The sequence below is a fragment of the Leuciscus leuciscus genome (assembly GCF_965113295.1).
Source record: "Leuciscus leuciscus genome assembly, chromosome: 10".
NCBI lineage: Eukaryota > Metazoa > Chordata > Actinopteri > Cypriniformes > Leuciscidae > Leuciscus > Leuciscus leuciscus.
This window is the reverse complement of record NC_138734.1, coordinates 41235839-41263806: the sequence shown is the minus strand read 5'-3', so window position 1 is coordinate 41263806 and position 27968 is coordinate 41235839. Positions and strand designations below refer to the sequence as shown.

Sequence of the window (27968 nt, the reverse complement as noted above, 5' to 3'; positions counted from 1 at the left end):
ACACACTGATTAGTGAGACACAAACACACACACACACACACACACACACACACACACACACACACACACACAAGGGCATGTAAATAGAGTAATAAACACAGCCGCTTCCAAACACTCTCCACCTGTCACGTAACATTCCCAGCTGTTCCCTTCACTGACTCATGATGAGCTTGCGCTCCCTTCTCCTCTCTCTCTAACCTCCTTTTCTCCATCATTTGTTCTCCATCTTTCTCTCCATTTCCTATTTCACTGTGTCCAAGCCTGTCTTTTTCTCCCGTAACAGCACTTTTGTCACCACTCAAACCACACAAATGATCTTCTTCCTTCCTATACAATATATTTTAAGAGTCTTTGTGTTTTTTTGTTAGGCACATTCTGTCCCACAATCCCCTGCACGGAGGAAACGGGGTCAGTCTATCCTCTGTCAAGTGTAGGGCACGGATGCTTTAAAAAGCTCCAGGTGTAAGATGAAAGAAGATTCATAAGGCTGGTATTAAAGCCTGCATGACTTATATGGTCAATAATAGAGACTTACTTTTTAAATCCCATATGATGTTTCATATGATGTTAAAGAGATCATATTGACAGAGGTTAAAGGTCACTTTTTTTTTATTAATTTTTTTATTGTACCATAAGGTAATCATCATGGGGCAGGATAACCAGGCATAATATCTTGAGTTTGTTGTTGGAAGTAGGAAGTGTGTGTGTAACAGAGAGAGAAAGAGAGAGTACAACCCTGATACTAACAGGTAAATGCATTTTTTATGTAGCAAAACTCTGGGTGACTCATTCTTGGACCATATTCAGAAACCAGAGACAAAAGCAACCATCCAAAAAGGCTGATATCGTGTGTATAAGGTGGCCAGAATCACAGGGCTTTCACACACTCAAACATCTACGGGCAAACTCTCCAATTTACCTAAACTGCATGTCTTTGGATTGTGGGGGACGCCAGAGCACTCAGAAGAAACCCGAGCACACACAGAGAGAACATGCAAACTTGTGCAGACATGTTCAGAGAGTCCTCCTGGCTCAGCCGGGACTCGACCCTGGGGTCTTCTTGCTTTGAGGCGACTGAGTGGTGACTGGTGCCACCCAAATGTACTGTATATTGCCTTCATTTGATAACTGATATGCAATTTTGTCTAAATACATTACAAATAAAACACTAAAAACACTAAAACAAATCATCTTGAACTGTACAAGTGAATTTAGGCATTGCAACATTATAATCGATAAATTAAAACAATATTTTCACCCTTCATTCTGACCCTCAGTCTGAAATAATCAGTATTTAATGCTCGGCTCCTTTAAGGCTTGTCAGTAAACGGCCACTGTTATGATTGGCTAACATCATTGCATAGGAAACAGTGTTTTGAAAACATTATCCAAATAAAATGGCCATGAAATGATTAACTTGTGGTTTGTGATGCAGCTGCTGTCAGATCCAATACAGTTGCTGCTTCATCTTATAAGAACAAAAGTTTCTTTGCGAACTCTCCATTACACTGTGCCTCGTTTACAAAACTAAATGCTCAAGAGACACAAACCAGCTGTTTAAACTGGACGTGTTAAAGCAAACGCTCTTACACTCTATCATTTGATTTGTCCTGTTGTCGACAGACTCAAACGTGTGGAGTGAGTCAGAAACTAAACACACATCTGTATACTGTATCAGTGTAGACAGCGTCAGTCATTATAATGGGTTTTATTTGCTTTTGCCGTGACGTTCACATCTAGTGAAGGCAAATGTCTGCCATTAAGCGACTGAACTCCAGTGGGCGGGGCCAATGGTGTGATGATGTATAATTATTCATCTGTGTCTTGCTCCGGAGGCGGTCATATGCAGGGTTGGGGAGTAACGGAATACATGTAACGGCGTTATGTAATCAGGATACAAAAATCCAGTAACTGTAATTCGTTACAGTTACGTCAAAAAACGTAGTAATCAGATTATAGTTACATTTTGAAAAAAGGGGGAATACTTTCAGGATTACAATGGTTTAATTTAAAACTTAATAAATCAGTATTTTGGCATAATAACACTATATTAAGCGCTGCTTGATTATACAGTAGTTCCTGGTTCTGTTGCCAGTAATGCCTCACGTGTGCCACCCGCTGGTGCGTGTGCAAATAACAGCTGTCTACAATCTCCTCAGACGCTGAATGAATCACTGATGCCAGTAGAAACGTTGCCCGCGGGACAAAAACGCTTTCAATTCATGGAAATTCCGCTGACATTTTGTTTTCAAAGAAGAAAATGCAAACAACATGGTTGTACCAAAATGTCCTTTCTTAATCTCTTCTCACTTAACGGGATGTTCGCTGCCTAGGTAACGTAGGGGAACTCCCACTGCCAACGCCCCAAGTTCAATCAGGCAAATTAAGAAAGATCACGGCTTTAGTCAACATGTAGGCCTATTTTAAAATAAACTAATATTTATATTGTGTAGAAATGTTGTGTTTTTTCCTTGTACATGTTAGTTAAAAATAAAACAAAAATAATCTGTAATACCATACAGTAGCCACTAGATGTCTGTATAGCCCTTTACATAAATATTCAGGGCTGTGTGTTCCCAAGTTGTGGAAATGAGACATATGATTGCTTAGTTTTAATAGGTTTTTAGCTACAACATAGTTACTTACAGCTATATGACATTTTCTTAAATAGTTTATATTTTGCCAATATTTTACACTGGACCAAATTCTTAATAAATAAAAGGTTTTCAAAAAAATTATATTTCTTCTTGCTTGACTTTATATATGTGACCTTGAAGTAATCCAAAAGTAATCAGATTACATTACTTTCATATTGTGGTACTTGGATTACGTTACTGAATACTTTTTTCATGAAGTAATTTGTAACTGTAACGGAATACATTTTTAAAGTAACCCTCCCAAGCCTGGTCATATGCAAATGTATTTGCCCACGTGACGTCATAGATCCTGCAATATCAAAACAAGCTGTTTTGATTAAATAAATGCTTTGCTTATATGAGGAGGATGTGTTAAGCTCTGAAACTTGCAGGATGTTTTAATGGTACAAAGACCTCTTATATGTCAAAAGATCAAGGTCAATTTGATTTCTCATGTCATGACCCCTTAAAATATATACTATACTGATCTCTACCAATATAACAACTTTACCAACATACAGTATTGAGCATCTCCATAAGTATGATGCTGCTTTTGAGAAAGACTAAAATCATACACAAATCTTTTATGAATGAACAAGAACCATTACTAACGTCTGTACCGAGCACTAAAGTATTCTGAGACTTTGCTGTCTGATACGCCGGTCTCATGGTAAGCTGCTGTGCTGAGCCTCATGATCTTAGCTCATCCCTGTATAAATAGGCTGGGATCTGACAGATGCAGAACACTTTACACCACAGGACCCCAACAATCAGCGCTAATGTGTTGCTTAAATGCTTCAGAGCTCATGCAGATTACAGTGAACAAAGAGTGTGGGAGGAACTTGGATGAACACCGGACCAAAAACCTGGGACTTATCAACATGTCAGACTTATTTCTGCCTCTTCAGACAGGTGTAAAATTACAGCCAAACCATACTTAGGTCTCGAGTCACAGCAAGACAACCTTAAATACTCTTAGGGAATTATTTTAAATAAGTGGGCAGAGATATACTGTAACTGTGTAACAATAAATATCTTCACAGTGGGCGTCACTCAATAATAATTTTGCATTCCTGCCGGAAATAATAATAGCATTTCACAAAAGGTGCATACACACATAATCTTGTTCATACGGCCTGTTTATACCAAGAACAATAACTATAAAGATATAACAATATATAGCATCCAAACCAACAGATGACTGCATTCTGTTCATCCACATAAAGAAAAAACTATCCCATTCGCAAAAACATTAAAAAAAAACAAGGAACAATTTTATATATATACAGTATGCAAATACAGGCTCCATTTTGTTATGACATAAAAATAATGAATACATTTGTACACTCACATAGTTATTCCATTTCTAAAAATATATTAAAAAAAATATTTGTATTTATTAAAATAAATATTATTATATTTCCATCTAGAATTATTCATCCTTGCATCAAAATTAGAATTTCAAAAATCAGTAGCAAAAAAATGATATCAGTTGTATACCTGGCATGCAAAAAAGATATACTACCATTATTAATAAAATATAGATAATGGCTTTCTCAACAACAAACTCTATGATACTTGCATTAGATGGCTGTTCACCTACTTTTATGCATATTTTGGGATATTGTATAAGAAACGCTTGATGGAAACGCCAAGATGTGCTTAAATTTAAAAAATGCAAATTAAAAAAATGTATTCGCTCAACTGAGGTGGATAAATATTTTATCCAGTAATGCACATAAACTATGATGAAAACACATTTATCGAATAAATCCCTTGATGCACAACAAAACACTAACATGACTTTGCTTCCAACAGTGGATGTGATTGGATAACTCACCAGCGGACCAATCAAATGTTGGTTTGATCATTCTGAAATGCCTAAGAAACACCAGCATCTCAACACAAAAGAACATGACGTTTATTGTGTTTCGTCTGACGCTCTGAGATGCAAGTCATGATGTAGGAAAACAGAGCCAGAGTTTCTTCCCTGATTGCAGCAACTTCCACTTTTAATACAGATATTTTGCACCAGTTTCCCAGGAATTTGTTCTCTTGAACACAAGAGATGGAAACGAGTCAAATTTGCAACTTTGGATGGAAACATAGCTTATGTATACTGTATCTATCCCTATTCAAATAACTAAATACATATTGAGTGCAGTGGTCCTCAATTGCAACCCACCAGTTGAGTTTAATAGACTGTGAGCTGACATAAATGAGCAAACTGTGTTTACAGACGTGCTGTGGCACCTGTGGGTGTCAGAGAGAACGAGAGGCGCAGGTGTTTGATCACCACTGATGTCACAAAGGTCTCAGTGGGGTCAGGAGAAGCTGGGGGGTGTTACTGGATGAGAACAAAGTTGTGCAAGACCACGGTAGCCAAATGATTCGAAGCGGTTACTTATTGATGTGTTTTCCCATTATACCAGTGTATATCGTCTCCCTTCAGGAACACTGCACTCAACATTGACATTCTCATTAAAATGATATGTTGTGTAGCAATTCAACAATAGGAACAGAAATACGAGACCACTGAACATAGTACAAGGCAGTCTCACCAGGGTTGCACAGAACATCTAAGATTGATGCAGCCCAAAATGACTGAAATTAGAGTGGCTTTCTCAAAATTTGTTATGTCATAAGTGACATTTTGCAATAAAAACTTTTCAACAATTATAAAATAATTTAATTATTTCCAGTGACTGAGTTCAATTACCTATAAATATTTTAATGCACGATAAGTAATATATACATTCAGTATATATTACTGGCCAAAAGTTTGGAATAATTATGATTTTTTTATGTTTCTGAAAGAAGTTTCTTATGCTCAAGACTATATTTTGAAACAGAACACTTTTGAATGGTGTCAGTTTCATAAAAAAAAATTTAAAAATAAGAAGAAGAAGAAGAAGAAGAAGAAATGCTTCTTGAGCAGCAAATCATTATATTAAAATGATTTCTGAAGGATCATGTGACACCGAAAACTGGAGTAATGATGATGAAAATTCAGCTTTGAATCACTATATATATAGAAATATATATAGAAATAAAAAACAATATATATAATATTATGTAATGTTTACTAATTAATAGTTGTTTAAAAATTCACAATATTAATACTGTTTTTACTGTTCTCAATTAAATGCACCCTTGGTGAGCATAAGAGACTTTTTTTTAAAACACTAAAAAAATCTTACCAACCCCATGTGTTTGAATGGTGGTGTGTGTAAACAGATGTTTTGCATCATAGTTTTTATTACACTGGACAACAGTTAGTTCTGCTCCTCTACTATTATTGTCCGAACAATATTAAGTATCAGTACTTGTTCATTATCATCACTGGAACACTGTAGCAACCAATCAGCATCCAGGACTACAATCAGTTTCATAAACAAAACAAAAAATTGATATATTCATTTAGATTTGTTCATGTTGTAGCTGCAATACTATGGCTTAACATTGACAGAGACTAGCCTTCATTATAAAGTGACACAAGAAACAAAATGCGCTGCAACAAACCTAAAAAAACCACCGACCGATCAAGCACGTATAAACATAATAATGTAACAGCCTTCAGGAGGGAAAGAGTCAATGCAGAGCGCTCCATCAAAACACACAACAGGGTTATTATTAGAATCGGTGTGGGGATTCCCCTTCTCCTCCAGTGTGCTGATCAAGACCTCTTCAAGCCAGATCCCCTCATTGTGACTCTGGCCTTCACTGAGCGCTGACAGGGACAGATGGAGGGATGGTGTGGGTGGATTAACCAGAGTCGATAGGAAGGAGGAGGAGGGGCTGGTGCATTAAAGACTTTCCCTTTTAAAATGCCTTTGTCTGTCCCGACTAACCCGGACCATAAAGGCACATCACTCTTTACACGCGGGACCCCCTGCAACGGCTTCCCAATACAAAATGTCACTTCCTCTATAGGTGGGCAGCCTGTAGTCATGCAGGCTCTGTGGTGTTTATGGGGGTGACGGTTATATTGTTTTCCTGTCGGAAGTTGCTCATTACATATGGAGTCATGCAATGATCATAGAGATGTACAAGATTCCTTTCAACAAAACAGTTAACTTGACACTGTTCATCACTCACACAAACAAAACAAGTCATTTTCATAGAAAATGTCACTGCATTGAGCAGCAAATGACAGCCAACTAAGACGAAATGGGATAACCTTTCAGAGGCGAGAATGTGCTTGATTCGTGTTTTTACGTATAACTCAATATGCAATATCCATTTGTAGAATTATCACACTAATAATAAACTAAATGCTGTTAAAATCATCTGCTAATGTCTATTGCAGATATAGATATTCACACACACTAGGTTGCAGATGCAGTGAACTCGCTCTCATGGTCCGACTATGGCGGATGGCTTATATATAGCAGTCCATAGAACAGACACTAATGAGGCATCTATGTTTATATATATATATATATATATGGCAAGGATGGTGTATTTTTGTAGGCCAAAAGCTGGAAAGAGAATTTTAGCACTTCCAGTTCCATTGTCCCGAATTCAATGGGTCTTTAAATCACGCGCTTGCAAATGATTCTAACTCAAACTTTCAGGGAAAATGTTTTTTTTTTAAATAAAGAGTTATGGGAAGCTTAGTTGAAGCCATGCACAACTATGGTGTGGCTTTTTTTTCTAATAGTGATTGTATTTTTGGATTCAATTTGTGAAGATTATCATGATGAACAAAACGTGTAAGGATTATAAACTTTTGTTAGTCACAGACCCTATTGTCCGCAATAATCCAAAAGCCAATGGAAAAATCGTATTGTGCTTTTGTCGAGGGAACCAGGGTGATGCAGGCTCACAAAAATACATCATCCCTGCGGCGCTCTATGAACCCACCCGATGACATCATTCAGTAGTCATTAAAGGCATAGTTTATAAAAAAAAAAAAAATTCTGTCATCATTTACTCACCCTCATGCACATATTCACATTGACTAACATTGACTTTCATTGTTTCGACAAAAACACTACCATTTGTGACCTTTTTGAGATATTTTGCAATCAAAACTTACCAATAATTATGTAATTAGTGACAGTAGGAGTACAATTACCTGTAAATATTTTAGTGCTGTCAAATCGATTATTTGCGATTAATGACATCTAACATAAAAGTATATATGTGTGTGCATGTATGTGTATATATATATATATATGTACTGTATATATATATATATAAATAAATAAAAACATACACATATTATATAATTAAACATTTTTGTGTTAGATGTGATTAATCGCGATTAATCTATTTGACAGAACAATGAGTTAACAGTAATTAAGCAAACATTATGCTCAAATATATATATATATAATGTATATATATGTATTCTGTAGGACATAGACATAATATCATATTCCAAAACAATTTTTAAAGAGACTATAGTTTGTCCAGTTTAGTTATTTTTTTGGGAAACCTGAGTGAAAAGAGTTGTTGTTATTTCTACCATTCTTTTCTTTCTTTTTTTAGCAAGTAACCAAAATCTAATGATATCCTGAACGGAAAAAGAGGACAAGCAACAAGAAACGTCTTCGCTGGCTCCGTGCGGCACCTACTAACTCTTCATTCCAACAGCTCCAGAAATAAGACAGCTTTCAAGAGTGGCATATATTTTCTAGCATCAGAGGAACGTGTGCGCATGATATCACTTACCATGAAGACAGGACCACAGCAGGTGAAGAGAACGACAAAACGGTTGTCAGTGTCCTACTTCACTGCTTTTTAACGACTGGCAGCATTTTGACAGCTACATACGCACCAGAAACAGGCAAGCTGACAGAAATGATCTGCAAATGAGCCACTGTACGAAGATTTTGAATGTCTGTATTCATAGGCAGACTGTCTTCAAAGAGGAAAATGAGCAGATATACATAGTAGTAGCATACAGGGGACTCAAAAAGCATTTGGACAATAGTAAAATATCAAACCAAATGGCATCTATAAATATTTTTTTCTACCAAGTAATTTCACTTTTTGCTGCTATTCCTTTCAACCGACTGATGTCGAGGGGATCTTTAGTGGATGTATAAAAAGTCAGTTCACACAGGTGTCATCGTAGAATAACCACAGGTGCAGTTCATCACATTACCTTTAAAGATCCACTAACATTTGACAACAGAAAGAAGCTAAATACTTTGTCTTCATCCATATTAGGATGGTAATTGTTTCTCATAGGGATGTACGGCATTTGAATACAAAATGTCAGTTTTTCTCCCACCACCCGCCTAAAAATCCCCTGCCGAATTCCCTTATGTTTTTTTGATGAACACCAAGGTCGTGTGGTGATTTAATTGCTGATCTCTAAGTTTACAAGAAGAGATCAATTCAAAATTCACTGTTTAAATCGTTTTTTGACCACTGCCGAGCACCGTACGACAACTGTTACAATTCGTGGTAATTTGCATTTTAAAGACAATTTTTTATTGAAATGCTGGAAAGTATTTACAAGAACAATATTTCAACATTGCTGTTAAGAACAAAAAGGAGAAAGAGAAGAAAAGCATAAAATGGGTCAATGTTATGACAGCAACAGGTATGCAATTAAATTTTAAAATATGTATTAGGAATATAAACCAAGCAGTGTTATGTTGACCTCGTGTAAATACGAGGTTGCATTAACTTATTTATGCTAATTTCCACATTTTTTAAATGACATACTGTACATCATTTTGAGAGATAATCTAATAATCATTTTGATCTCCATCTGATGCATGAGTTTTATCACTGAGGTGCCATTCAAATGTATTTTTACAGACGTCCACATGATAAACAATTACCGTCCGGATAGGGCTTTAATTTTGAACAGCATAAATACTTTTTTATGCATCTTTCTTTAAAATAAATGCCATTTGGTTTGATATTTCATCACATTCAGTGGCATACTGGCCACATTCATACATTTTAAACTATGACTTCAGTGTCCAAATATTTTATGAGGCCACTTTGGTTATTACTCTACCTGACAAGAAACTTAAGAGTCTCTCTCAAACGCCCACACTTACAAATGCACCTTTTTCATGCTTTAAAAGTTTAAATATTTATTTATTTTCAGGCCTAAACACAACATTAACTTCACTTGAAACAGTACTGCAGTCCTCTTGGCCCTAAACATGTTTTGCTGATACCTTCCAATTTCATCCATCTTTACTCTCTCTCTCTCTCTCTCTCTCTCTCTCTCTCTCTCTGCCCTGGGCCTTCCCCCACTCCTCAGCATTGCTATTTTAGGCGAGTGCACCTGTCATTCTCACATTCCCCTCCACTGCTGACTGGCAGATAGTTCAGAGGCTCTTTCAGGGCAGAGGAGGGTCTGAGATCCCACAGCCACACAGAAAACCAAGCATTAACTACAACATACTATTATACTACAACAACTTCTTCAACTGCTGAAACCTGTCACACACCGCTCTACAGAAAGCATTATGAAAAAAGACTTAATAGGCTGCTGTTATTCAAGAAGGGTGTATTCAATTGATTAAAAGTGACAGTATACAGATATTGTTACAAAATATTTATTTTTTAAATAAATGCTGTTCTTTTTAACTTTCTATACATCAAAGAATCCTGAAAAAAAGTATCACAGTTTCCAGACAAATTTGAAGCAGCGTAATAATAAAAGTTTCTCGAGCAGCAAATCTGCATATAAGAATGATTTCTGAAGGATCATGTGACACTGAAACTAGAGTAATGATGCTGAAAATTCAGCTTTGCATCACAGAATTTTTTTTTACATTTTAAAATATATACAGTTTTTCTTTTAAATGTAATATTATAATTTACAATGTTGCTGTATTTACTGTATTTATGTATTGTTAAAAAAACATTTTTTAAATACTACTGACCCCAAACTGCATTGTTTATACAAATGTTATTCACATTATTTTTATGAACTTCAAAATGTATGATTTAATCATTTTAATTTATAAACATGTGAAATGATTCATTGCAATTGACAGTTTACCCTAAATTAATCAAAACTACCAACTTTAAACTTTGCTACTGAAGTTTAAAGGGGTCATGGCATGGATTTTTATTTTATTTTAATATGTTCCTTAAGGTTCACTCATGTTAATTAAGTTTTTAGCACACACACAAAAAAAAAACATATGTGGAAAAACAATTCTTTTCAATCCTCATTCAGTCTGAAATGATCCGTTTTAAGGCGCTGCTCCTTCAAGGCTTGTCAGTAAACGGCCAATGTTATGATTGGCTAAATTAATTGCATAGGAAATAGTATCATCACCCACTCGCTATTGCACGAGTTACTGCTTCATCTTTCAATAAAAACTTCTTTCCGAACTCTCCATTACACTGTGCCTCTTTTACAAAACATCTGCAGTCAAATGCTCTGAACAAACATATAATCCTGCGACCCAATCCATGACTATCCACAAACTATTCACCAGTTCCTGACGCTGGTATCCTCTGAAGTGTCTACAGAAATGAGCAAACAAGCTGTTTAAATGTCAAAACGAACGTTCTTTCACTCTATAGCCCCTTTCACACAGCGCTTTGAACCCGGCAAATTGCCGGCAAATTGCCAGAGCGCCTTCTGTGTGAACGCAAACTCGACCCGGGATTTATGCCGGGATCGATGCCGGGTCGGGACCTAGTAACATTGCCGTGTTCAGTCCCGGAACGCGCGCTGTGTGAACAAAAGCCGTAATAATGCCGTGTCGTAGTGATGACGCTGAAGCCGGGCTCGTTCTCCAGCTGTGAAACGGTACGTAATGCGCAAGTTTATGATCGAATCAGAGAAACAAATGCACAGGCGTGGTTTCTCGAGAGAGAGATGGCAGCTCATAAGCAAACTTAAGACGCTGCTGAGATTACAAGTCACATCGATGTCACGTGTCTTTACGGCATTTTTACGGGTTGTGTGTGAACGCACTCTCTGATTCCGGAAAATCACTGGCAGTGTGAATGACCAAAATCAAACGAACCCGGGTCAAATCCCGGGTCACTTTATCCGTGTATTTTCCGGAATCTCTGTGTGAAAGGGGCTTATCATTTGTCCTGTTGTCGACAGACTCAAGTGTGTGGAGTAGTGTTGCACGGTGTACCGATACTTCAAAAGTATCGCGATACTCGGAAATTAAAAACGTCACGATACCTAAATTTATCAGTATCGATACTTAAAAAAAAAAAAAAAAACGCCTCCCATATGGACGTCTGTTTTTTTCCTGACGCACGCAGCAAAGAACCTGCCGCTGTCAGTGTCATGTGACAAAACACTACAGCGAGATGGCTGCATGTGCGAGCACAAGTGGTCCACGACTCGTAGAAATAGATGACGCGAGGAGTGACATGTGGAAGTACGTTGCCTACCTTTCTCTGTTGCACGGTGAACCGATACTTCAAAAGTAAATCGGAAATGAAAAACGTCACGATTCCTTAATTTATTAGTATCGATACTTCTAAGAAAGACCGCCTTCCAGATTTGTAATGCCGGCGACACACTGGCTGCGTGTCGTGTCCGTTTTTATTTCGGCTCCCATGTTAACTGCCTGCGTGACACACGCGTCTGGGCGCAGCTCGAGACGCGCGGAAAACGTGTGCATGCTAGAAATAGAACCGATGCCTATTTTTCACGCGACACGCAAGCGTGTTGGAAGCGTTTCCAGGCAAAATAGAATAGGAAAAGATGTTTCTATGTCATTTTGACACGAATACATATTAATAAATGACATTTTGATGTTTGAAAGTTTTGACATAAATACAATATAAATGTATTCTGTAGCCTATTTTGCCGTCAACACTGCCGACGTTGTCTTTGCTGCTATTGCTATATATTTATGTTTAACATGAAGTATAGGCCTTCCACAACTCTCTCCCCACATGTCAAATATATCACCAATGAGGCTTATCATATGTTACCAATATTAAACATTGTTTAATATAATCGCTGTTCATATTTTTATTCAAAGTTCAGAATCAAGATAAAGCTCTTATGTTTCTTATGATAAATGAGATAATGCTGCTAAATTTATAAAAAAATTTACCTTGAATGTCATTGCTCTAATTTATTTTTTATATTTTTATATTTCATATTTTGTTCAAATGTTTAATATATCTGCTGTTCATATGTTCATTTATTAGTGTGTTATATGATTAGAATGTTGTCCCAGTTTTAAAATAAAGCACAGCAATGATATTTGAGAGTGTTTCTCCCTTTTCAGGAAAAGTATCGAAAAAGTATCGAAATCGCAATACTTGACTTGGTATCGGTATCGAAACAATAATTTTGGTATCGTGACAACACTAGTGTGGAGTGAGTCAGAAACTGAACACACATCTGTATACTGTATCAGTGTAGACAGCGTCAGACATTATAATGGCTTCTATTTGCTTTTGGTGCGAACCTCACATCCAGTAGGTGAATGTCAGCCATTAAGCGACTGAGCGCCAGTGGGCGGAGCCTATGGTACGATGATGTAGAACTGGAGGCAGTAATATACAAATGAGGGCCTATTTGACAGTGTGACATCACAACCCCACAGTATCCAAACAAGCCCTTTTTGAAGCTTGATTGAATAAATATTTTGTTCATAATGAAGAGGATGTTTTAAGATTTGAAACTTGCAGGATGTTTTAATGGTACAAAGACCTCTTATATGTCAAAAGATCAAGGCAAATTTGATTTCTTATGTCATGACTATTTAAATCGTTTAATCTAGCCTATTAAAACAGAGAGAGAGAGAGAGAGAGAGAGAGAGAGACAGAGACAGAGACAAAGACAGAGACACAGAGACAGAGATCGCAAAACTAGTCTAATGATGCAGTCTTTAAGAAACATATAATGGTCAAATAAAAAATTAAACTAAAATCATTGCAAAATTTACTTTATATGAATATATTTGCTCAGTGAGTGAAACAGCTCAATATTTTTTGTTCACAAAATACTACATTTACAGTGTAACATCTGACAAAAAATTTAAATCTTTTGATATTAAAATACTGATTAATGGCACAGTGATGAAAAAAATTAAAATATGACAAACTTTGGTGTCACGTTGTGGTGCAGGCAGAAGACGAACAAGAATCAAAAGTTCCAATGCAAACTTTTACTCAAAATATAAATCAAACTGGTACATAGAAGTTCACACACACATAATATGACAGAAATCGGACCATGAACAAGGTAACACACAGGGCTTAAATACATAAATACTTAAATACATAGAAACAGATCAGGGAAACACAGCTGACAAGACTAATGAGGAAACAGGTGTGACAGATGAACTAATGAAAGGTTACCGTGGAAACAAAGGAGTGGCGGGAAAACAGAACAAAGGAAGACATGTGACTAATGAAAACAAGACTCAGACAGAAACACAACTGTGATTTTGGATGCCAACTGCCGTAAAACACCAAAGAAGAAGAAGAAGAACACAACTGTGACATTTGGTTGATAAAACAAACAAATTGTGTAGACTTTGTGTACACAGGCCTAGTAACTACTATCTCTCTGTCCCAGGGGTCTATATGAGAGGCACTTATAAAGGCTCTCATCACTGATGCAGTTTCATCAACTGTTGAAAACATCTAGAGCCCTTAAACATGAAACATCCGCAGTTTTATGAGTCATAACCATGACTTCACCAACAGAATTTTAATAGTTTGACTCACAGAAGCTCGATCATGTGCTTATGGGTCATTGTTTAGAGAAATATAACAATAATCCTAATGAATATTGGATCTTTGTTTATCCAACAAGAATTAGATTTGCATTATTTTCCACAGAAAAGGCACAAAAAATGGTAAACTATTGCTTTGATGTCAATGAAGAGTACCAGTATTATTTCTATGCAAGTTAGCCAGCTTTCAGATTGTTCTGTTACTTTTACAAAGACCCAACAATCCAGAGAAACAATGAAGAAACATTAAATCAAACATTTAAAGTCTAATTTCAAAATTGGGCAGATAACATTGATGTTGCTCCCTTCAACAAGTGCAATGAAATACAACAAACTGTAAGTTGAGTGAACTTCCTCTCTGCTCTCAACTTTAAAACTTGCCTTCTTTGAACCCTGCATGTCGTCACATTTACCTAACGTACCTACTATCAAACACATTTCTTACCTGAAACTTGTTTAAACATCATATGACATTTATGACAAAAATGTGACAAAACAGAACAACTTGAATTATCCTCTTTATACGTTAACTCAAACTCTCCCATCATCTAGCTTCAAAATTAATCACAAGAATTCATCACCCTGGGTCACATGACCGTAAAGGATACAATTACTTCCTTGAAGTGACCATTGCATGCACCCATCGCTGATAAGCTTGTGGAAAGGCTCTTCGTGAAGTGATCCAGTTGTTCACTTTTGTTTGGAAAGCCCCAAAAACGCCATTTGGAATTCGCCCTTATGCTTTCAAAGCTTTGCCTCTCCGAAATCGTCTCCCTACCTTTAATTATGTAAAATACTTTATTACAAACTAAATAATCTATTTTGTCAGACAAACTCTACTTTAAAGGTTAATTGAACTATCAAATGTATAGAAAAAGTTAATATGTGACCCTGGACCACAAAACCAGTCACATGGGTAAAACATTTTTAGATCATTTGACCAATGAATAAATAAGCTTTCCATCGATGTATGGTTTGTTAGGATAGGAGAGTATTTGGCCGAGATACAACTATTTGAAAATCTGGAATCTGAGTGTGCAAAAAAATCTAAACATTGAGAAAATCTCCTTTAAAGTTGTCCATTTATGTTGGCGATTGTGCTGCATTCACTCACAAAAATAAATGTTTTTATATATTTACGGTAGGAAAAATACAAAATATCTTCATGGAACATGATCTTTACTTAATATCCTAATGATTTTTAGCATAAAAGACAAATAGATCATTTTGACCCTTACAATGTATTGTTGGCTATTGCCACAAATATACCCGTGCGACTCGTGACTGGTTTTGTGGTCCAGGGTCACAAATGAGGGTCTGATCACTGATGATGCACTTGAATAATTGGTGTTTTTGGTTAAAACAAGGGAATACATTTTTGTTATTCCAAACTCATAGATGTTTTAGCTAATGTTTTTTTATTTTACTTTAAGGTAAGGTTAGCGTTAGGTTTAGCTGCTAGTAATGCATAATTTACTGTTATTACTATAGTAAGTACATGTATAGTGTAACACTACACCTTAAAATAAATGATCAACTTGATTGTTTTACAGTGTAGATTAATAACTGTGTAAATAACGATTGTGAACATAGCATAGCAATGAAAGAAATGAGCCTTTGCTGTTACAAATAAACATCATGAACTGAATAAATGACTTAAAAAACACAATATTGATGATGAGTAGATAAAATATTCTACAATGACTGTTTTTAATGTCATATATTCATGTTGGTACCAAGATCAACATCTACATTTATGCATTTATAGCAGATGCTTCTACTCAAAGCGACTTACAACAGAGGAACATGAGAAAAGCTACGAAGCTGTTATGTGTTATAATCTGAACCATGAGTAATTTTCCTTCACACATTACAGTGCAGTAGTGGACTCAAGGGGTCAGCAAAAGTTTCTGGCTGACGTAAGCGAGTTTCTGGAGTGCTCGCAGAGGGAACACCTGTTTATTGTAAAGATGTGGTCATGACAGAGCACACAAATCTATGTCTCTGAACAGATGGTCTGTTAGGGCTGAGGTGTAGATTCGATCATCTGTGGGCTAAGCAAAATATAAGCCCAAGGAAGACTGCTGCTTTACACACTCAAGACCTGAGGAATCTTCTGAAGAGCTCATGGTCTAATCCTCCATCACACACACACACACACACACACACACACACACACACACACACACACACACACACACACACCTCACACTCTGCCCATGAAGAGTCCCCTGTGACGGACAGGCCATTATTGTGGGCTCTATCTGCATAACTGAGCACTAAAATTAGTGCTTCTAGATCCTTCTCGCCTCATTTCTGAGGCTGATCATCACAAAAATCCATCTTAAGAGATAAAACGTACAACATTTTAAATAAATCAGTTAAACACCGTAATACCATATTCCCTAAGAGTGTGAGATGTTTAAATGCTCATTATGTCACAGTAGTGATGGAGTACTCGAGTCCCTATTCTTTGGACTCCTGACTTGACTTGGACTCGCGGACTTGAGCATTCATCAAATGAATGACATTGGATGAAGTTTCTGACTAAATAGGTTTTAAAAATTTGATATAAGATGTTACACTTTTCCTGTTTTGGGCTCCAAGACCGGCCGGGATCTCTTTTTCCCCTCACAGCCACACATACGCTTCTCAGTCGGACACCGCTACTGCTCTCCTTGCTTGACAACACACTCACTGACGTCACTCACTTAACGCTGCATTCTCGCTCTTAATTTCACTACTGCATGATTCGCGGCCTCCCTTCCCTACTACATGTTCACATTTGGAAAATGACTGTGTTGCAAAGTGTATATGTAATCAATGAAAAAAATATGCTGTGGCAGAAAAAAAAATCAGTAAATAAACTCCCTTTGCAATCGTGACAGTGGTGCCATTTTTGTTTAATGTAGTCCCCCTTTTATAATTATATCAGCTCTTCAAAGGTGCCAGAGTGGAGAAATGTAGGCAGTCTTGAAATATAAGTAACACAGACTCAACCTTGATGACTTGACTTGGACTCGAACACTGGGGACTCGAGACTGGACTCGGACTCGAACTCAGGTAATGGTGACTCGACTCGGACTCTTCTTTGGTGACTCAAGACTCGACCTGGACTTGAACACTGGGGACTTGAGACTTGATTCGGACTCGAACTAAGGTAATGGTGACTCGACTCGGACTCTTCTTTGGTGACTAGAGATTCGACTCGGACTCGAACACAGGGGACTCGAGACTCGACTCGGACTCGAACTAAGGTAATGGTGACTCGACTCGGACTCTTCTTTGGTGACTCGAGACTCGACTCGGACTCGAACTAAGGTAATGGTGAATCGACTCTGACTCTTCTTTGGTGACTCAAGACTCGACCTGGACTTGAACACTGGGGACTTGAGACTCGATTCGGACTCGAACTAAGGTAATGGTGACTCGACTCGGACTCTTCTTTGGTGACTCAAGACTCGACCTGGACTTGAACACTGGGGACTTGAGACTCGATTCGGACTCGAACTAAGGTAATGGTGACTCGACTCGGACTCTTCTTTGGTGACTAGAGATTCGACTCGGACTCGAACACAGGGGACTCGAGACTCGACTCGGACTCGAACTAAGGTAATGGTGACTCGACTCGGACTCTTCTTTGGTGACTCGAGACTCGACTCGGACTCGAACTAAGGTAATGGTGAATCGACTCTGACTCTTCTTTGGTGACTCAAGACTCGACCTGGACTTGAACACTGGGGACTTGAGACTCGATTCGGACTCGAACTAAGGTAATGGTGACTCGACTCGGACTCTTCTTTGGTGACTAGAGATTCGACTCGGACTCGAACACAGGGGACTCGAGACTCGATTCGGACTCGAACTAAGGTAATGGTGACTCGACTCGGACTCTTCTTTGGTGACTCGAGACTCGACTCGGACTCGAACTAAGGTAATGGTGACTCGACTCGGACTCGACTCAGACTCTTCTTTGGAGACTCGGACTTGGACTCGGACTCGAACACTGGGGACTCGAGACTCGACTCGGACTCGACAGTTGGTGACCTGACTACAACACCGTGTAACAGTAGCTCCTACACTAACTGCCTTTCTCTCTCTTTACCCTTATTTTGTTCTCTATTACACATGCACAAATCAATAAATTATCATTTAGAAGTGATTACAGGCTCCAGTTCACAATTCTTAGATGCTTTTTTTATGCCTCATGTGCAACACACACATGTAAAAACACACATATACTCGCTGTCCTCCCTATGGATTCAGGCAAAGACGAAGTAGGACACAGACTCTCTTGCTCTCCCTCCTGAGTGTCAGGCGCTTATAGTGGTGGAACTATAAAAGGAAACGGCTGTTATAGCCTGGAACCCGAATACCCCCTCAAATGCACTCCAACACCACTGATGCTATTCTCTCTCTCTTTTCCAGTGCTTTATTTTCAACACCTTTAAGGAGCTCAGTAAAACCTGGAGGAAGCTCCGGTAGCACTCACATTCGTCTCAATAGCAGTGGCTTGGCTGGCGCAGGACCTCCTTTGAAAATATGGCATCTTTGGTATTGGGTATTTTGGTCACACTTTAGATTAGGGTCCAGTTCTCACTATTAACTATTAACTACGACTTTTGCCTCAATAAACTCCTAAATTCCTGCTTATTAATAGTTAGTAAGGTAGTTGTTAAGTTTAGGTATTGGGTAGGATTAAAGGATGTAGAATATGGACATGCAGAATAAAGCTTTAATATGTCAATTATAAGAACAAATAGCCAATATCATAGTAATATGCTAATAAACAACTAGTTAATAGTGGGAATTGGATCCTAAACTAAAGTGTTTTTAAATATATTTTTTTGTGTCAATCACCTGAGCCATAAATGCATTGTGATTCTGTAGCCGCATGAAAATTATGTCATGACAACATTGGCCACTTTTGCACCTTTGGGCCAAACCATTCCGAAAACAGGGGGTGCTTTCACAACCGAGCGTTTGTTTCCGAACCTGATGCGTTTTCTCCCTTGGTTTGGTTCGTTTAGGCATATGTAAACACGGCAATCGCTCTCGGATCTGCACCAAAACAATCGCCCCAAACGAACTCTGGGGTGGTTCGCTTGAGGTGTGAAAGCAATCCGACCGAATGGCCCAAATGGTATTATAATTAATAACGGGAAATGTGCTAAATAAATAGCAGAAGTGTCTGATTCTTTGAGGGAGCACATTAGCTATCACAGTTGAAAACAAAAAGAGAATAAAATGCTGTGTAATTGTGCTTCTCCGTGCGAGAATGCTGTCCCGATAAAGCCTTGATTCCTGCTCTAGATGCATTATAACATTCATATGTTTGCGTGTGTCTTGACACAGATAACCTCTAGACAGCACTGCGAGATCCAGAGAGAGAGTGATTGAATTTGCTGCAGTATTAATACAAATGTACTATATAATTTAACAGCAGGAATGACGGCTACATTCATATACTCGACAGTTACAAATAAAGGCACAATAAGCTCATGGAGCGAACCTGTCAAGCATCGTGATGGATGATGCAGAGGAAAAACTTACTAATAAGAAGACAGTTGTACTCACATGTGACTTGCTTAAACCACCATTTTGGTACGCTTTGAAAGGTTGCCTCGTGAAAGTGAACCGAACCAAGAAGAAAATGCAACATTGTAACAAATTAAGTCTTTGTTTCGGAACAAAACAAACGATCTGTAGGTGTGAAAACACCCAAAATGTGCCGAACCAGGCTCAAGTGGAAATATAACTGGAACCATTCCTTACCGCTCTGCCCAATGGTGGAAAAGTGGCTATTGATTGCATAATGGCACCATAAGGGGCAATTCACGAAGAACAGGGCATAAAAATGCAAGGTCTAGGGACGTGTTTTTTAAAAGTTTAACTTCTTTTAACTTTTTACATAGACATAAACAATGGGAAAGTAGTGCAGAACGGCCCCTAAGAACACTAGGGATGAAACATTATTGTGAAAGAGTGCCATGGCATGTCTCAGAAACCGAAGATGTCAGTAAAAAAAAACAAAGGGCTTTCCTGAAAGGATTCCCCCAAGGACACACACAGTTGAGCCCTTCAGAAAACTGCCCGTTCTTGACTGACCCACACATGCTGAGTCACTGTATGGATTACAGCAGGTACACACACTCTCCGCACAGCACACAATACCTTCATTGCACTGTAAATCTCACATAAACAACACACTTCATTAGAATGATGTTCTATTTGTCATTTATGCAGATGAAGATTGAAAATAAACAAAAAAATATTTAAGTTAAGTTAAGTAAAAAGCAGAAAAACTAATAAAGATGGATTACTGCTACAGGGTCCATAATTATTAAATCACAGTGACAGAATATGTACTACATATACTCTCCTCTTTCCCTTCCACTCATCCCTCTTTTCCAGTCCTCATACAGTGATATAAAAAAAAAACAGGGCGAGTATGTGGGAGTTAAGAGGAAGAAGTGGCCAATTTCTAACACACACACACACACACACACACACAAATATAGTCAAAGACTTCCTTCACACCAGATGACACTAAACATCAGCCATAAAACACAACTTAATTAATAATTCATGTAAACGAAGGAGCAAAATGTTCATTCGAAATCTAATGATGCCTGTAAAAAAACTTCACTTCTATAGTCTGCATCCTTCCCTTCCCTTCCCTTCCCTTCCCTTCCCGACAACAATACAAAAGTGTCTTTACGCACGTGTGGGCTCAGAACAGCTGTGAGACTTGGTGTATTGGTGTCTAATGAAGAATATAAAAATCTGACCTTTGATCATAAAGGCGTGAGGGATTCTTTGCAGCATTGTCATCCACATAAAGCTCTAATTAGCATTCCTAAATGAGGCGTGAGGGAGTATTATGAGAGATCCGCTGATCCCACTGGCCAAATGGATTGACAGTCGTCCAGACTGACGTCTCAAAAGACGGTCTTCAGCATCCAGCGCATCAATTTATAAAACTGTCAGCTACAACTCGAAATTCTGATTGGATGCTACATTGCTTGGCAACTGTGAATATATGTTATTTACTGTAAATTATAGGAAATTATTTTTATAATAATTTTTTTTAAACAACAACTTCATAAAAAAATAAAAAAAATAAAACCTACTAGCTAAACTACTCAAGTTACTCATTACTCAGAATTAACTTCTTTTTTAATATAATGATCTAATAAAAGAAAAGGAAATGCCACGTATTGCTTAATTATTAATACATTTAACTGTTAATGGTACATTGGTGTCTCTCATTTTCTTCATATTACTGTTTCCACCATTTTACAAGCAATATTATAAAATAGGACTTTGTGTCTAGGGATTTTATCTCAGTTAAAGCCTGGTAATAGTTTTTTAGAAAATAAGAACACCTCTTACCCGTGATACAAGTCCCTGCAACACACAGCCTTGGGGGCCTTTTGCATTAATAATCTATAATCTTCTTAGGAACCTAACCTATTTAATGTGATTTTTGACATTAGCTAAATGCCATTTTCAAAAAAAGAAGGAGCCAAGGGTCTCTATATATATTAAATGAATTAACCATGATTTATTTTGTGATTCCAGAAGTTTCAAGAACATTATCTTCTTCTTCTTCAAAAAAAAAGAAGAACTGCTAATAAAACATTCTCTACTTGGCTTAAGAGATATAACCAGTTTAGATGGAAAGGATCTGAAGCTGACTAGCTGTAGCTTTACCCATTAATAGACACGGTACATTCCAGCACAGCTTCAACAACCATCATGAAACGACCTTTCACAATAGATGATGCTTTACAATGAACTCTGTTAGAGAGCTACATATGGCAGGTTATTAGCGCAAACATTTAGGCGAGATAAATGTAATAATTTTTGGGGGGGAAAAACTGGAGAAAAAAAAGAAATTAAAGGGATATTTCACCGCTGGAAAGATGAATGTGCATTTATATTGGGTCATTTATGTAGTAGAAATGTGAAATTATTTTAGAAGTTGGTGCCTTCTAGACTGAGAAAAGCCAGAAAATGTATTTTTGGCTCATGTGGATGAAAGACAACAACTCCCAGAATGCACTTGCTTCGCTGCCCTACGAGGCCACTCCCAAGCCACGCCTACCGGTTACAGAGGGCAGTATCGGAAGAAATGATACAACTAGGCTACTAGTCGGCGTTTTATCGTGAGATCCCCCTATGGGCGGGTTGAACACATGCGGAACGAGCTCCTCCTACTGGCTGGAGTCTCTCGCCTCTGGACAAAAAAGCCTCTAAATGATGATTTTTGCGTCATCTGAGTTTTTTTTCCAGAAACACAATCCAGAAATCTCTCGTCTCAGGGGGACATGAGGGAGGGAAGCACGGTCATTCCAAAATATTACCGGGTTTCTACTGATACAAAGCTTAATGCGAATCGGTGAAGTATCCCTTTAAGGCCCTGAATATATAATTTTTTATAACTTTTAAGTTATCGTGTGGCTCCCATTGGAAGTTTGCTGAGGCCCCCTAGTGGGCCCCGGCCCCTGACAATCTCAGTTTCAAATTTCTCTCAATCTCCTAATTTATGTCACAAATGCTGTATAATTCCAATTCTTCTTGTTCTTCTTGTACGTCCTTTTCCCCCCCGAGTCCGTCCAACTCTGTAGATTGTCTGTGCACTGCTCAGTTTGAGAGATGAGGGCAGAGGCCAGCTGTCCCCCCTCTCAAGGAGCGTCTTACTCTCCACTTCTAAAAGTCTCTCCTTTCCTGAGGTAAAAATAGCTAACGATACAAACAGATGCACCAGCCGCTGTCCATCCACACACATTCACATACATCCATCGGATGACAGAATCTTCTGGAAGAATATGTGGAAAGATGCAGCACTCACAATATGAGTTCACAGTCAGCAATAACAAAAGCAGGACATGTCCCTAATAAGAGACGTCGTCCCTCACTGAGTTGTTAGGCAGACTATCAAGTCCATAACCAGACCAGAAGACAAGTGGGCCACCATAAAAATAGTCAACTAAATACAGGATGAGAAACAGGCTTGTAAAATTGTCCAAAAACACCACAGTATTACACAATTCAGCCTGAATAAGCCAGGAGAGTGTGGATGGGGGAGTTAACACAATATATATTAGGGTGTCAAGCACTTGACAAATAAATTAGCATGCATGCTTAAAAACGAACGAACAGATCGACACTCGCATGCAGGAACATTCCTAACCATTTACAACAGCAATAATTTAACCAAAAGTTCAAGATTGAGGGGAACGAGATATAAAAGTTCAAGAATCTTGCATTTTAATATTTACCTACACTACTTAACCACTAGTCTAAATACTGGGGGGAGACATGATGATAGTGAAAAAATAGTAAATTTTCGTTGAGATTCAACTTTGAGTCCTTCGCAAACAACATCATTATTGAGTCAAAAGCAGGTCAAGCGACACTCACCGTCCGTAGGAACTGTATCTCTTCATCTCCCCCCTCTCCCTCTGCCATCCTTCTCCGAGGGTTATTCGCAGCTCCTCAGGAGAAATCAGAAAATCCTTCCGTTTTGTCTTCAGTGTTTCAGTGTCTTCTCTCTCTCTCTCTCTCTCAGTGTGTGTGTGTGTGTGTGTGTGTGTGTGTGGGTGTGCTGGAGGACAGCGTGAGTCCTCCTGTAGCTCTCACGGTGGAGTGAGAGAGAGTGACAGAAGATTCAGCACTGCTCCTCTCTCTCTCTCTCTCTCTCTCTCTCTCTCTCTCTCTCTCTCTCTCTCTCTCTCTCTGAGATCCTGCTCTACCTTCTTACACACTCACACACTGCAACCATATTTGCACAAGTGGGCCACCCCCTTTGCCTAAAACTGATCCTCGCACAAGTCTAATGAGCTATAAATGGAAAATGTGCTTGTGTGTGATGATGTCTGGCGGAGAAGACACTAAGACACACATGTACTCGTACAGGCATACAAGAAATCAGAATTACAGCAGAATTCATCAAAATCTACATTTGTTGAGTTTTCCAGAACTAGTGATAGAACTATAGCGATATTTGTGCACAAACACACGGTAAACGGCTCGGCCACAGTGGAGTCCTGATGTGGGGCGCACACAGACAGATATATTGGGCACAGATGTGTCCTCAGCACGCGCTGTGACTGAAGCAGAACACAGACGGACAATTAACACAAACACATTCAAATCAATGAATCTTTATTCTAGCACCGTATTTGAAATAAATATCAATATATTAATGAATATTAATGTTCTGGTTATATATATATATATATATATATATATATATATATATTTGTTTTTTTTATACCTAATTGCTGCCTAAAAAACTGATTATTTTTAAATAAATGTAATAATTAATATACATTTTTAAATGTAATAATTTATTTATTTATAAGATTTTTTTAAGAACTTTATTTCTGGCACTGTATTTGACATAAATATCAATATATTAATGAATATTAATGTTCTGGTTATATATATATATATATATATATATATAATTTTATTTTTATCATTTTTTTTACCTAATTGCTGCATAAAAAAAACGGATTATTTTTACATAAATGTAATAATTAATATACATTTTTAAATGTTATAATTCATTTTATATAATTTTTTTTAAGAACTTTATTTCTGGCACTGTATTTGAAATATATATATATATATATATATATATATATATATATATATATATATATATATATATATATTTATAAAATCTGATTATATATTTGTTTTATATATAGTTTTTTATTTATATATAATTATAAAAAATATGTTCTTTATATATTAATATCTGTTATCATTATATATATATATATATATATATATATAAACCTAATTGCTGCTTAAACAACTGATTATAATACAAATATATTTATATATTTAAACAAATGTAATAAATAATATAGATTTTAAATGCTACAGTTATTTAAATTAATTATATTAATACATATATATATATATATATATAAATAGGTTTATGTCCAAACCTATAATAATTATAGGTTATAATAATTAGGTTTATATATATATATATATATATATATATATATATATATATATATATATATATAATTTAGAATGTATATTAAAATATAATTTAGTACATGTATGATACAAATTGTATTAGAATACAAATGGCTACATGCAAAAATGTAGGTGAAAAATTCTCAGAATTCTGTCGTAGTATAATGACTTTTGTCTGATGACCTTTCTCTAATGCAGAAAATCTTTTCGTTTGGAAAATACTGTATACACTATCCATATTATAATGTCATTTTAAGACTCTGGATCAGGAACGAAATGTAAATGATGAAAATAAAATCAACCCAACAGCCTAACAGGGCACTGAGCCAGCAGACCAATTAAACAAGCAATTAATGATAGATAGATAGATAGATAGATAGATAGATAGATAGATAGATAGATAGATAGATAGATAGATAGATAGATAGATAGATAGATAGATAGATAGGTAGGTAGGTAGGTAGGTAGATACCGGTAGATACCGGTAGATAGATAGATAGATAGATAGATAGATAGATAGATAGATAGATAGATAGATAGATAGATAGATAGATAGATAGATAGATAGATAGATAGAGCTAATCATATAGCAATCATATTTCCCTGTTCTGCATGCACAGACACACACAGAGACCACCGGCCGGCTAGACAGAATGACAGCTGCATAAGCAACACACCCCTAAAATTACTCTAGGACAATCAGCCAACGTGCTGCACTCATCAACACACTCACACACACTCACACAGACCACGAACACAATGAAATATGACAGCTGGCATCACTCCTCACCTCCACAATCTCCATCTAAGTGTCATCTCCGTGCGTGTCCCTCCTCTCTCCTAAGCCCAACAGCAACTACATCAGAGTATGGAGTAACAGGGATGCTGATGGATTTTGGGGGAGTCTGAACTTCAGAGAGCATGCTCAGACATCACGTAATGAAGACTGGGAACCCGAGTGCATTTGCTGAGCGCCATCCTGTAGTCCTTCAGAGTCACCGCTAGATGGCAGTGTATCCCCTCATAAACTCTCTACAGAAAGAAAACAGAAGCTAGAATTATTTACAGTAGCCAGGCTATGTTTAAATATGATATAATTTATTGTTTTATAATACATAAGACTATGATACATAATAATATACTACTCCATATATGATATTGAAATAACTGGTTTCACTATAATTTACAAAAAAAAAACGCTTCCCGACGGTATTCATATTCAATTACGGCTTGACAACTGCATTACGGCTTTTTAAATGAAAAGCTAAACTTAATTGACTTAAACTTACATAGATATTAATGACATTGATCATTTAAAAAAAAAGAAGTTATTAATGATTTCACATTTAATTCCTCCTTTTCCTGAATGGAAAAAAGTCCTGACTGGTTTCTCAAAACTTCCGTTCCAACTGCCTCCATTTCCGGTCAGAAACGAGCTTAGCGACCAATCACAACTTTCATTATTTGACCATGTGATTAAAAAGTAATAATTGATTTGTTTATAAAGATTGTGTATATATGCTAACTTGTCAACAATTATTTCAAGTGTTTCACCATTTTAATCACCTCGCAGCTGTTTTTCCTGATCACTTGGACAGGTCTGCAGTGCACTATGATAAATACATGTTTAATCTAGCCTATTATCACTGTAGTCTCAATTAATATGTGCATAAAACTGCATTATTTTTATTTTATTTTTTTAATAAAACATAAAATGAGAAACAAAAGAAAGAAACTTTGTATAGAAATATAGTCTATACACAGGCCTATATATAAGACTGTTTCCTAATATCAAGTTACCACATTTTTTGTAGAAGCAATAACTAGATAGTAACTATGGTATTTTGGTGAAACCCATAGTTTGCTAATAATATTTGCTACATTTGTGTTCCAACAACAGATGAAGCAATTAATATCATGTATGGGCTTGATAGAACCAGTTTCTCGTACTATTTTAGCTGAGGGGACAATTTAGTTTTATTTCTATGAATACATGGATCATTTTTAACACTGATGTCGGGTGCAGATGTGGTTTCTTGAGTTATGCAATCGCAATTGCAGAATGTGCAGCGAGAAACTTGCTGAAGATGTCAAAAAGAGAAAATCTACAAAGATAAGCAATTTGAAAAGTCCAGCTCCACCTGTTGCTGACAAATACACCCTCCTCCCTCAGATTTACCTCAGTAAAATAAGCCAGTGCAAGTGCTTCCTAGCCATATGAAAGACTAGTTTAACCATTTGAGGAAGTAAACAAAGGTGGAGTGATGAGCAAGGGCTCTGTTGCAAGTTCATTTGTGGTGGAAAAAAAGTCACATATTCACACAACACACGAATGCTTCTGCAACGACTCAGATATATCTGCGTCCAGAGCCGACGAGACACATTTCACAGAATTGATATTCTAGGTGTCATTCTGAAAGATGGCGGTTGATTAATTCACACTCATCCTTCAACCGACAGAAGCCCCCCTTCGTCTGGCTCGTAGGAGAATCCCACCTCTGTGTGAATGCACACACACACATGGGCACAGGTTCCCACAGAGTTTGCATGCAGACACACGCACGGACACACATGCAGCAGTCTTTCCTATCATCTCCTCTCCTCCATCTTCAACAAGGCATCCTTTCAGTGTCCCGCTCCAGCTGCACGTGGAGGGATTCAACCC

General features: G+C 37.2%; 1 protein-coding gene across 14 annotated transcripts in view; it reads right to left on the bottom strand.

Annotated features, from left to right (window-relative positions):
- Positions 1-23998, bottom strand: part of ryr1b (ryanodine receptor 1b (skeletal)) — a 112146-nt gene extending 88148 nt beyond the window's left edge. For 12 of the 14 annotated variants that reach the window (XM_082181319.1, XM_082181327.1, XM_082181329.1 and 9 more), the window contains exon 1: positions 23726-23998. In XM_082181319.1, coding sequence (XP_082037445.1) covers positions 23726-23773 — 48 coding nt within the window. In that variant the 5' untranslated portion in view covers positions 23774-23998. The remainder of the gene's footprint in view (positions 1-23725) is intronic. The other 2 variants (XM_082181320.1, XM_082181321.1) reach the window with 1 other exon arrangement.
- Between the last annotated feature and the right edge of the window lie 3970 nt (positions 23999-27968).